This window comes from Theropithecus gelada, chromosome 15, assembly GCF_003255815.1.
Source record: "Theropithecus gelada isolate Dixy chromosome 15, Tgel_1.0, whole genome shotgun sequence".
Lineage (NCBI taxonomy): Eukaryota > Metazoa > Chordata > Mammalia > Primates > Cercopithecidae > Theropithecus > Theropithecus gelada.
The window spans coordinates 27,911,117-27,923,600 of NC_037683.1; the positions used below are offsets into that span (position 1 = coordinate 27,911,117).

General features: G+C 40.1%; 1 protein-coding gene across 1 annotated transcript in view; it reads left to right on the forward strand.

Moving 5' to 3' along the window:
* FKBP15 (FK506 binding protein 15) overlaps window positions 1-12,484 on the forward strand; it is a 106,115-nt gene that overhangs the window by 62,288 nt on the left and 31,343 nt on the right. Inside the window, exons 7-12 of the mRNA XM_025360404.1 lie at window positions 2,414-2,498; window positions 3,116-3,185; window positions 6,655-6,729; window positions 7,062-7,160; window positions 9,875-10,024; window positions 10,895-10,963. Of these exons, the coding sequence (XP_025216189.1) occupies window positions 2,414-2,498; window positions 3,116-3,185; window positions 6,655-6,729; window positions 7,062-7,160; window positions 9,875-10,024; window positions 10,895-10,963 (548 nt within the window). The remainder of the gene's footprint in view (window positions 1-2,413; window positions 2,499-3,115; window positions 3,186-6,654; window positions 6,730-7,061; window positions 7,161-9,874; window positions 10,025-10,894; window positions 10,964-12,484) is intronic.

Consider the following 12,484-nt stretch of genomic DNA (forward strand, 5'->3'; position numbering starts at 1 on the left):
AGTTGAAGAACAAGGAAGCCAGTAATGGATAAGTCCGAGTCCCAAAACCCCAAAAGTAGGGAAGCCGACAGTACAGCCTTCAGTCTGTGGCTGCAGGCCTGAGAGCCTCTGGCCAACTACTAGTGTAAGTCCAAGAGTCCAAAAGCCAAAGAACCTGATGTTCAAGGGCAGAAAGCATCCAGCACAGGAGAAAGATGAAAGTCGGAAGACTCAGCAAGTCAGCCCCTTCCACCTTCTTCTGCCTTATTCTAGCCATGCTGGCAGTTAATTAGATGGTGCCCAACCAGATTGAGGATGAGTCTGCCTCTCCCAGTCCACTGATTCAGATGTTAATCTCCTTTGGCAACACCGTCACAGACACACCCAGGATCAATACTTTGTGTACTTCAATCCAATCAAGTTGACACTCAGTATTAGCCATCACAACTGGCACAAGGATTGTGTCTTAACAGGTTAGATGGAAGGGTTAGCAACCTTCCAAAAGTGGACATGCCAGGTTGTGTATCCTTGACCAGTCTGTCTAAGCTCACCCCCAGTGGTGGGTGCTTCTCTAAGATCTGGGATCCTAATTTCTAGTAGCTGGATGGTATGTGCTTTCTTGGGAACTGATGGAGAGATTCGAAAGCAAGACTTTCTGCCCCATGTGGACACCGCTCTCCCAAACTCTGCCCAAGGCACTCTTAAGTAGACACTGTCCAGTGTTTTGGCAAGAAGGAAGACCTACTTTTCACTTCCTTTATCTGGGCAGGTTAGCTGTAGGCTCCATCCTGAGGCTCCACCCCTGTAGGGCCCCACTCATTAGCATTGTCAAATGATACAGTTATAACACATGTAGTTTTAAGATCTTGGTGGGCTTTTATTTGAGATTCTAGAATTGGGCAACACTTAATTCTATAAAATGGAATGTTGTGATGAGCTGAGCAGAGGAGGTTGGCTTTATAGGCAGAAAAGGGCTGAAGAAAGCAGAAACAGAACAAAAAACAACTGGTCACTTCAAAGTTACTTTTGTTGTGTAGGTTAAAGCAAAGGGGCCTTCCTTCCTTACCATGCTGGCTAAAATTGGATTATACAAAAGATGTATCACTCAGGAAATTACAAGAGATTTGGGAGCACTGTGTCAGGAACCGAGGACAAAGAACAAACATATTTCATATTATACCACAACCTGTAGGCCCTTTACAGAAAATGTTTGCTGACCCCTGCTTTAAATATTACCTATTACTTTAGGCAGTTTTGCTGTAGGTGCTTCTCTTGTTTTCCAAGTCATAACCTGGCCAGATTTCTGGTAGGCTGTGCTTTTATATTTCCCGTGGCACATCTCTTCATCAGCAGTGTGCTTCAGAGTTGAAGTGGTTGAGTTAATGGGAAAAAAAGAAACAACCTTAGTCACCACCCAATGAAAACACTTGATTTTTTATTTTTATTTTTTATTTTACTTAATTTTGGAAACAGAGTCTTGCTTTGCTGCCCAGGCTGGAATGTAGTGGCTGTTCACAGGTGCCATCCCAGTGCACTATGGCCTTGAACTCCTGGCCACTGCACCTGCCTAACTTGATTGTGTAAATCAGAAGACAGCAACTATGAGTTTGTTATGCTTTTAGCGGGGAGCTATAGAGGCAAGATTGCCTATAGAGTTTTCTTTAGGCATTTACAAATAAATAAAGTAGCAATACAGAAGACCTTCTCTGTTCAAGGAAAAATTTTTTTTTTTTTTTTTTTTTTTTTTGAGATGGAGTCTTGCTCTGTCACCCGAGCTGGAGTGCAGTGGCGTGATCTTGGCTCATTGCAACTTCTGCCTCCGGTGTTTCAAGCGATTCTTGTGCCTCAGCCTCCCAAATACCTGGGTTTCAGACCTAGGCACTATACAATAATGGTATAATTGTGTGAGGCACTTGGGTGATTAGAAGCTCAGTTTCTTCACCCCTAGACTAGATCATAGGGCTGCTTTGTGGATCAGTTAAGGATAATAATAATAAAAGCATTACAACACTAACTGTGATCTTTATAATAAGATCAATTTTGAAGCTAGTTCAGTGGTTAAAAATTAGTTTAAGGCTGGGTGTGGTGGCTCATGCCTGTAATCCTAGCACTTTGGGAGGCTGAGGCAGATGGATCACAAGGTCAGGAGTTCAAAACCAGCCTGACCAACATGGTGAAACCTCATCTCTACTAAAAATACAAAGATTAGCTGGGTGTGGTGGTGCGCACCTGGAATCCCAGCCACTCATGAGGCTGAGGCAGGATAATTGCTTGAACCTGGGAGGCAGAGGTTCCAGTGAACCGAGATCGCGCCACTGCACTCCTGCCTGGGCAACAGAGTGACACTCTGTCTCAAAAAAAAAAAAAAAAAAAAAAAAAAAATTAGTTTAAACCTAGAAGTGAATGACAACTTTGTTTTCTTGTTCATCTTCAGGAAATCAGGCAACACCAAAAACAGCACCAGCCACCATGAGCACTCCCGCAATACTGGTTGCGACAGCAGTCCATGCATATCGATAGTAAGTCGCTGAGAAGGAACACTCTCTGAAGTTTGGTGGAAGGGTGTGCAGTTAAGCTACTTTTTCTCGAAAAACTCTGTTTGTTGCAAAATGGTTATTCAGCCCTTCCACGGACAAAATCTCAGTAGTACTTTTAACGTCTGAATTGGAGATTTCTGCTGTAAAACTTGAAAAGCCATTATCTTGACTACTCTCTTTAGGAAGTGCTTGTACCCTCAACAACTGTCAAATACTCAAAGAAAGCCTCTCCACTGAGATAGCAAGAATGATAGATATTTATATTTAAAGAGTAAGGAAGTAGCATACGGGCTTTAAATTATAAACTGCTGGGCTGGGTGTGGTGGTGCTCGCCTATAATCCCAGCACTTTGGGAGGCCGAGGCAGAAGAATCACTTGAACCTGGGAGGTGGAGGTTGCAGTGAGCCGAGATGGTGCCACTGGACTCCAGCCTGGCGACAGAGTGAGACTCTGTCTCAAAAAAAAAAAAAACTAACTGCTCACCTGTGTGCCTGTCTAGAGGCTGAATGACTATTGTTCCCACATCTCTGTGGCAGAAAAGAAAGCTGGTTCTGCAGAGTTTAGGGAAGTGTTAATACTTGTTTCTCTTCCTTCTATAGCACAAATGGTCAATATGTAAAGCAGGGCAAATTTGGTGCTGCAGTTCTGGGGAACCACACAGCCAGAGAGGTGAGAGTGCTCCCACATCTCATGTATATTCAGATGTCCCAAATAATACCAATGAGTTGGCTTTTATCTGACTTGCCCAATGTTTTGTTTATCAGAAGATAAAGATGATTGTTTGTATTGAATGTTAATTTATAATATCAGGTATATAGTAAATGATCACATTTTGGTTACTATTGTGCATTCAAACAAATCCAACCATTCAAAATGGTTAAATTTGACCTTTGTGATATGATCCTACCTTACAAATTTGGGCATTTTTTGTTTGTTTGTTGTTTAATTGTGGGGGGTGTGTGTACACAGACACATACACGAACACATATATATATACACATACATATGCATATATAAGATAAAATTTGCCATTTAACTGTTTTAAGTGCATAATCCAGTGCTATTAATTGCATTCATGATATTGGTTGAGCAACCAACACTACTATACATTTCCCAAACAGAAACTGTAACCATTAAGCAACAACTCTACTTCTTCCTTTTCCCAACTCCCCATAAGGTCAAATCTACTTCTTGTTTTTATGAATTTGCCCTTTCTGGGTACCTCATATAAGTGGAATCATAACAGTATTTGTCTTTGGTGACTGATGTATTTCATTTCGCATAATGTCCTGAAGGTTCACCCATGTTTTAGCATGTGTCAGTATTTCATTCCTTTTCATGGCTGAATAATATTTCATTATAGGTATATACCACATTTTGTTTATTCATTCATCAGTTGATGGACGCTGGGTTGTTTATACCTTTTGTCTATTGGGAATAGACAAAGTATGTACCAGGAAGACTGACATAAAAGTATATGGTCAAGTTCCTGTTTTGGCTGTATACTAAGAGTGGAAATTGCTGACTCGTATGGTAATTTTATGTATTGCTTTTTGAGAAACTGCCAAACTGTTTTCCATAGCAGCCGCACCATTTTACATTCCCACAAGCAATGTATGAGGGTTTCAGTTTGTTCACATCCTTGCCAGCATTTTGTTATTATTTTTAAATTCTTGCCATTCTAGTAGGTGTGGAATGGTACTTTATTGTGGTTTTAATGTGCATTTTACCCAATGTCTAATGTTGAGTATCTTTTCATTTGCTTATTGACCATTCATGTATTTTCTTTGGAGAGATGTCTATTCAAGCCCTTTGCCCATTTTAAATATTGGATTTTTTTTTTGTTGTGGAGTTGTAGTAGTCTTTTAATATATTCTGAGTATGAAACGCTTATTTGCAGATATTTTATAGATTATCTTTTCACTTTCTTGATAATGTCCTTTGATGTACAAAAGTTTTTAATTTTGGTGAACTCCATATTATTAATTTTTTTCTTTTGTTACATGTACTTTTAGTGTTTTATCGGAGAATCCATTACCAAAACCAAGGTCACGAAGATTTACCTCTGTGTTTTCTTCCAAGAGTTTTATGATTTTATCCCCTATGTTGTTTTATATACAAGTTAGGCCTACAGTCAAAAATTACTTGACATGTGAAGAGGTGGGAAAATGTAACTGATAATCAAGGGAACAAATAAACTAGGAGCAGACTCACAAATAATCTAGACATTGAAGTTAACATACAAAGCACTTAAAACAACTAGGAATAATATCTTAAAGAAAATAGAGGAAAAGTACAAACGGAATGAAAAGGTGGAGAATTTAAAAAACTAGAATCTATAAGAATAATCACATGGCATTCTAGATTTGAAAAATACAATTTCTGAAATTAAGAACATATTGGATAGGTTTAACAGAGTAAGAATACAGCAGAAGACAGAATTAGTGACTTCGAAGGCAGTTCCATAGAAAATATTCAGACTGAAGCACAGAGAGAAGAAATAATAGAAAGAGACTAGGGCAAAGATTGATGTGGGACATGGTCTGACGTCCATATAATTGGAATCCAAAGACAGTAGAATTACATCTTTAAAGTGCTGAAAGGAAAACAAAACCCTGCCTATTACAGAATTCTGTAGCAACAAAAATGTCCTTCGAAAATGAAGGCAAAATAAATTTTCAGCCAAACAAAAGTGAGAGAATTCATTGTAGTAGATTTGCACTGCAAGGAACATTAAAGGACATTCTTTAAGTTGAGGGAAATGAATGTCTGTGTCTTTCAAAAGACATGGAGAGACTGGGCGCAGTGGCTTACGCCTATAATCCCAGCACTTTGGGAGGCTGAGGCAGGTGGATCACCTGAGGTCGGGAGTTGGAGACCAGCCTGACCAACATGGAGAAACCCCGTCTCTACTAAAAATACAAAAAAATTAACCAGGTGTGGTGGCACATGCCTGTAATCCCAGCTACTTGGGAGGCTGGGGCAGGAGAATTGCTTGAACCCGGGAGGTGGAGAGGTGGAGGTTGCGGTGAGCCGAGATCATGCCACTGCACTCCAACCTGGGCAACAAGAGTGAAACTCCGTCTCAAAAAAAAAAAAAAAAATGACATGGAGAATGTTCATAGAAGTATCATTCATAATAGCCTCTAGCTGGAAACAACTCAAATGTTCATAAACAGGAGAATGAACGAAGAGTTTATGGTATATTCACATAATATAATACTACATGACAATAGAAGAGAACAAAGTACTGCAACGTGAAGTATCAAGGCTTACTCTTACAGATACGGTGAGTGAAAGAAGCAAGGCAAAAGAGTATACTCTGTATAATCCCATTTATACAAATTTAAGAATAGCAAAATTGGGTGTGGTGGCTCACACCTGTAATCCCAGCACTTTGGGAGGCTGAGACAGGTGGATCACCTGAGGTCAGGGGTTCAAGACCAGCCTGGCCAGCATGGTGAAACCCAGTCTCTACTAAAAATACAAAATGAGCCGGGCATGGTGGTATGCACCTGTAGCCTCAGCTACTCTGGAGGCTGAGGCAGGAGAATTGCTTGAACCCGGGAGGTGGAGGTTGCAGTGAACAGAGATTGTTCCACTGTACTCCAGCCTGGGCAACAGAGAGACAGTGTCTCAAAAAGAAAAAAAAAAAAAGAAAAGGCAAAATTAATCAGTGACAGAAGTCAGAATATTGGTTACCTCAGGGTGGGGATTACTGACTAGGAAGGGCATGAAGGAGCTTCCTGTGGTGTGGGAAATGCTCTGCTATTTTAAAAATCCGGTTAATGGTCACGTGGGCATATATATGTATAATGTACATGTATTTTATGTTTTTCATCAATTTAAAAACAATTTGTATTTTCTTTTACACAACCAGTCACTCTCTCTTAGTCACCCCTTGTATAAATGAAAACACTAACAAAACGAAGACATTGCCAATTACAGTTAAACAGCAAGGCCAAAATGAGAGATTAACGTGGATAGTGAGAAGATAAAATTTACAGTTGAGGCCTTAAAGGATGAAAAGATTTTGAGTTTAATAGCTGTATGAAGCACAACCCCTGATACATATTGCTGATTTTATGTTGCCTTTTAACTTCTGTTCTCTCTTTTTTCTGTCGTTGCTTGTCTACAGTATAGGATTCTTCTTTATATCAGTCAGCAACAGCCAGTTACGGTTGCTAGGATTCATGTGAACTTTGAGCTAATGGTAAGACTTCATCATGTAATCATTAGCGCCTTCAGGATAGGTTTACAGGAGAGATTGGTCTGATTGTACCTAGTAGAAATTAGATCCACTTGTTCATCCCTGGGTGTCCTTGTAAGTATCTAACAGAACCTTTCAGAAAGGTCTCTTGGCTCCTTCTGGGAATGTGGACTAAAGGTTGAATGGTGGAGGGTGAGAGGGAAGAAGAAAAATCTCTGATACTTCTCTTTGGGTCCACCTGAGTCATGACCCTACTCTGTGAGCTTAGGCAGTCATGTTTATCTGGTATAATACTGCTTGTGGATGCATTATCTTAACATTTCTCCTTTCTCCAGGTTCGCCCCAATAACTATAGCACCTTTTATGATGACCAAAGACAGAACTGGTCCATCATGTTTGAGTCGGAAAAAGCTGCTGTGGAGTTCAATAAGCAGGTGATAATATCTTATTCTCCCTGTGAGAAGCCAGAATACTTGTTTGGATTTCCCTTAATTTTAGGGAAACATATAGAAACCCCATAATCTGCTGTGTTTTGTTGGTGACTAGCATAAAAAAACCCACTAAATTTGCCACTTCAGCCTGTTGTATGATTTCAGGAAAATAATAGGAATACTTACTGAAACTGTTTGACAATTTAGCCTTTCTCTTTTTTAAAAGAGAATGTTTTAGGCTGGGTGTGGTGGTTCACGCCACGCCTGTAATCCCAGCATTTTGGGAGGCCAAGGCAGGTGGATCGCTTGAGCCCAGAAGTTCAAGACCAGCCTGGGCAACATAGTGAAACCCCATCTGTACAAGAAAAGAGAGAGAGAGAGAGAGAGAGAGAGAGAGTAGGTTACTACATACTCATTGTAGAAAATTTAGAAAAGCATTAAAAAAAAAAACACTCATAATCTTACTACTCAAAGTAACCACTATTTCCTTTTTTCTATGCATAATATACATAAGTAGATATAATCCTTTAATAGTTCTTTATCTTGCTTATTGTATTTAAAAATGTATAATTCATCTTTTCCTATCTCATGAAAAACTATTTGGAAACATTTTTGAAGGCTGCATAATATGCGTGTTGTCAGTTCAAGCTACCGTAACAAATTACCATAGAGTGATTAAGCAACAGAAAGTTATTTCTCACGGTTCTTGAGGCTGAAAGTCTGAGATCAGGGTGCCAGCATAGTTGGGTTCTAGTGAGACCCTCTTCTGGGTTGCAGACTATCTTCTTCTTGTATCCTTACATAGTAGAAAGAGGGTGAGATGGTTCTCTGATATCTCTTTAATAAGGTCCCTAATCCCATTCATGAGGGCTCCACCCTCCTGGCTTACTTACCCCCCAAAGGCCCCACCTCCTAATACTGTCACACTGGGAATTAGGATTTCAGTGTAAGTATTCGAAGGGGACACAAACATTCAGCCCGTAACATTTGTTTCTTAGTTGATGTAATCATTACCTTATGTTATGCACTTAGATTGTTTTCTATCTCTGCAATAAATGACACCGAGGTGAGCATTTTTTATATAAGTCTGTCCTTTTTTCCTCCCTACATATTTCCATAAGCTTTGTTTCAGTGAGTGAGTGATTCGGTTCAGTCAAAACGTCCAGATATTTTTAGTTTTTATTTTTATTTTTATTTTTATTTTGAGACGGAGTCTCGCTCTGTTGCCCAGGCTGGAGTGCAGTGGCCGGATCTCAGCTCACTGCAAGCTCTGCCTCCCGGGTTTATGCCATTCTCCTGCCTCAGCCTCCTGAGTAGCTGGGACTACAGGCGCCCGCCACCTCGCCCAGCTAGTTTTTGTATTTTTTTAGTAGAGACGGGGTTTCACCGTGTTAGCCAGGATGGTCTCGATCTCCTGACCTCATGATCCACCCGTCTTGGCCTCCCAAAGTGCTGGGATTACAGGCTTGAGCCACCGCACCCAGCCTATTTTTAGGTTCTTAATACACTTTGGCACACTGCTTTTTCAGAAAGATTGTACTATTTCACATTTATAGCAATTTTCTCATTGTACCTTTGCCAGCATTTGGAATGATCCTTTTTTTCTTTTGGTCTTCATCACTTGGTAAAAATAATGCTGCCTCATTGTTTTTATTTGATTGCAATAATGAATTTTTTTTTTTTTTTTTTTTTTTTGAGATGGAGTCTTGCTCTGTTGCCAGGCTGGAGTGCAGTGGCGTGATCTCAGCTTACTACAACCTCTGCCTCCTCGGTTCAAGTTATTCTCCTGCCCCAGCCTCCCGAGTAGCTGGGACTACAGGCGCACACCTCCACTCCTGGCTAATCTCTTGAGCTTGTGATCCGCCCGCCTCGGCCTCCCAAAGTGCTGGGATTACAGGCGTGAGCCACCGCGCCTGGCCTCTGGAACTTTTTAAAAGAAAATGAGCAGCAAGTTTCTAATGGATACTATATTAAAACATTGATAAAATTGGGTCTTGAATCCACATTTTTCTAAACTCATAGTCTAAAGATCTTTCATAGTATATTGCTTTTGAGGGCTTAATAATATTAAAACACAAGCCCAAGGATAATTATTCATAAATAGAATAATTATTCACAAAGATGCCTCTGACTCCTTTGTCTAAGATTTATGCTAAGATAATATGGCCAAATCTGTAGGTGGCATTGATGTGGATTCTGGGATTGCAACGTGATTTTGTAAATGCCCTTTCTACTGCAGTCTTTAGAAGTGCTTTTTGACATTTTTTCGAAGTTTCCCTTTCTTTCCTAGGTTCCCAAAAACTGAAACAGTAAATCAGTATCATAATCAATAGCTAATGCTTATTAAGTACTTACTGTTATTTGCCAGGTACCTTGTCAAGTACTCTACTTATATTAGCTCATTTAATTTTCATAACCATCCTATGAGATGTGTGAAGCATTATCTCCATCTTGGGTACATAGAGATTATTTGGCCAGGGTCACAAAGTTAATAAGTGGCAGTACCTGGATCTGTACTCAGACATTCTGATTACAAAGCCACACTCCTAGGCACTTTTGATTCCTGGCAAGATAAGTAACTTTCATTTGGTTTACTTCTAAACATGTAATCTGTTTTGTTAGTGGATGAAGCTATTTGAGAAAGAGCAGTAGCAATAAAGGAATGAGTACTTACTGAGCTTAAACTACATTTATGCTGCTTCGATTTTGTCTTGCAGGTGTGCATTGCTAAGTGCAACAGTACCTCTTCCCTGGATGCAGTGCTCTCCCAGGACCTCATTGTGGCAGAAGGCCCTGCTGTAGAAGTTGGAGATTCTCTGGAAGTGGCCTATACCGGCTGGCTCTTTCAGAATCATGTGCTGGGCCAGGTAAGAAAATGCACCTTGCAAGTTCTTTTGTAAACTTACATAGCATGAGGGCTATTCCCAGGGAAGATACTATTACTGTGAACTGTTGCTGTTGTCAAATAGGAGCCCCACTTTAGACACTGCAATTGCTTTGGGAGCACATTATGAAATGTGAATGTGTAAAAGATCCTCAGTGCCACTCTGTCACTTCAACTTAGGGAAAGTGGGAACCAGTTTCCCAAGTACTATTATTTTTGCTAGTTGTTCATGTGTATGCTCCTATACCAGTGTTACACTTGAATATATTCTTATGGGATTAAGTCTTAAAACTTCTTTTTAGACCCTCCTTACAGTTTTTCTTATAGTAGATACTGTAAATACATTGAGCTTATTGTGTTTTAATATTGTTAAGCCCTTAAAAGCAATATATTATATGAGAGAAAGACCTTTATGAGTTTAGAAAAATCTGGATTCAAGATCCAATTATATACTAATTTGACCTTGATCAAGTCATTTATACTCTTATTTTTTTCCATTTGCGAATGGAGGTTAATGATCTTGCTCTGCTTACTCGGCAGGGTTAGTGTCAGCATCAAAATGAGATGATTTATTTGAAAGTATATTGTGGATGAAAAATGCTTAAATGCATAGTTGTAGGAATGTGTTTTTTTTCTAAACCTGGAAAATCAGTGTTTTAGAGATACTCATTATGATAACACCCTTTAGCTATGATGTCATCCAACATTTCAGGTCCTTTAGAAACTATCTTCTGAGTGTATTTAACAGTCCCTGTTCCAGAAGTACTGTGCTGGTATGTAGTTAGTTGAATGCCATAATGGTTATTATTATTTTTGAAATTGGCTGGCCTCATTTCCTTCAATCAAATTGCAGGTTTTCGACTCCACTGCTAACAAAGATAAGTTGCTTCGCTTGAAATTAGGATCAGGAAAAGTCATCAAGGTAAAGGCTGCACTGTGTTTTTTTATGGTTTTATCAGTTGCAGTGGGTTTAACTTAGATTAAATTGTGTGGAATTTCTTTTCTTTTCTTTTTTTTTTTTTTTGAGACAGAGTTTTGCTCTTGTTGTTCAGGCTGGAGTGCAATGGTGTGATCTCAGCTCGTTGCAACCTCCACCTCCCGGGTTCAAGCGATTCTCCTGCCTCGGCTTCCCGAGTAGCTGGGATTACAGGCATGCGCCACCACGCCCAGCTAATTTTGTATTTTTAGTGGAGATAGAGTGTCTGCATGTTGATCAGGCTGGTCTCGAACTCCTGACCTCAGGTGATCCACCTGCCTCGGCCTCCCAAAGTGCTGGGATTACAGGCGTGAACCACCGCGCCCGGCCTGTGGGATTTCTAATCAGGGTATCTTTTTGACATCTGGAAATGCTTGGATGAAGAATATGAGGGGAAAATGTGTTACATTGCATTTGGGATATTTTTATCTATGAATCATTATATTGAAGATGGTTACAATCGTTTTCTGTAGTCCTGACCTTTTCTTTTCTATTCTATGACTCTGAGCATATTATTTCATCCTTCCTATAGCCTAGTAGGGGAAAAGGTGAGACAGTTTATTCTAGAAACTTGTCATAAAGGGTTGAATCTCATCTGTCTGGGTTGCTTTGAATCAGCACTTTCCAATCACTGTGGGAGGCAACTGTGACAATAGCAGGAGGAACACTGGGATTCGAATCAGAGAACTTGGGTTCAAGTTGTGAATTTTTTCTTTACTAACTGTGCAGGTGTTTTATAAAATAAAGAATATTTTACACATGTGGTATATTATGGTGTCAGGACATAGTAGTGATGATGCATTGTGCTGTACTCATTCATCTGTGTGGTAAAAAGGTTCATTTTCATGACCGCTTTTCCCAGAATCCTATGGAGACTTTTTCCCATAGATCATAGCAGTTAAGTCATGATCCCTGAACCTAGACAGATCTAATGTTGAATCTTAGCTTAACAACTTACTAACTGTGTGATCTTGGGCTACATACTTAACCTCCACAAGCTTCAGTTATTGAAGTAAAATGGGGACAATCCTGACAACCTTATGAAGTTTTTGGAGGGGCTTAAACAAGATCGTGCATGTAAAGCACTTTCCACACTTCCTAGAAAACAATCTTTTTTGATGGGGGGAAATGGAGTCTTGCTTTATCACCTAGGCTGGAGTTCAGTGGCATGATCTCAGCTCTCTGCAACCTCTGTCTCCTGGGTTCAAGCGATTCTCCTGCCTCAGCCTCCTGAGTAGCTGGGACTACAGGTGTGCACCACCATGTCTGGCTAATTTTTTGTATTTTTGGTAGAGACGAGGTTTTGCCATGTTGGCCAGGCTGGTCTCAAACCCCTGACCTCAGGTGATCCACCCATCCCGGCCTCTCAAAGTGGTGGGATTACAGCTGTGAGCCACTGTGCCCAGCTGAAAACATGCTTTTTTAATGATAGCTTTTCTTACTCTTACTGCTCTTCTTTTATTCCTC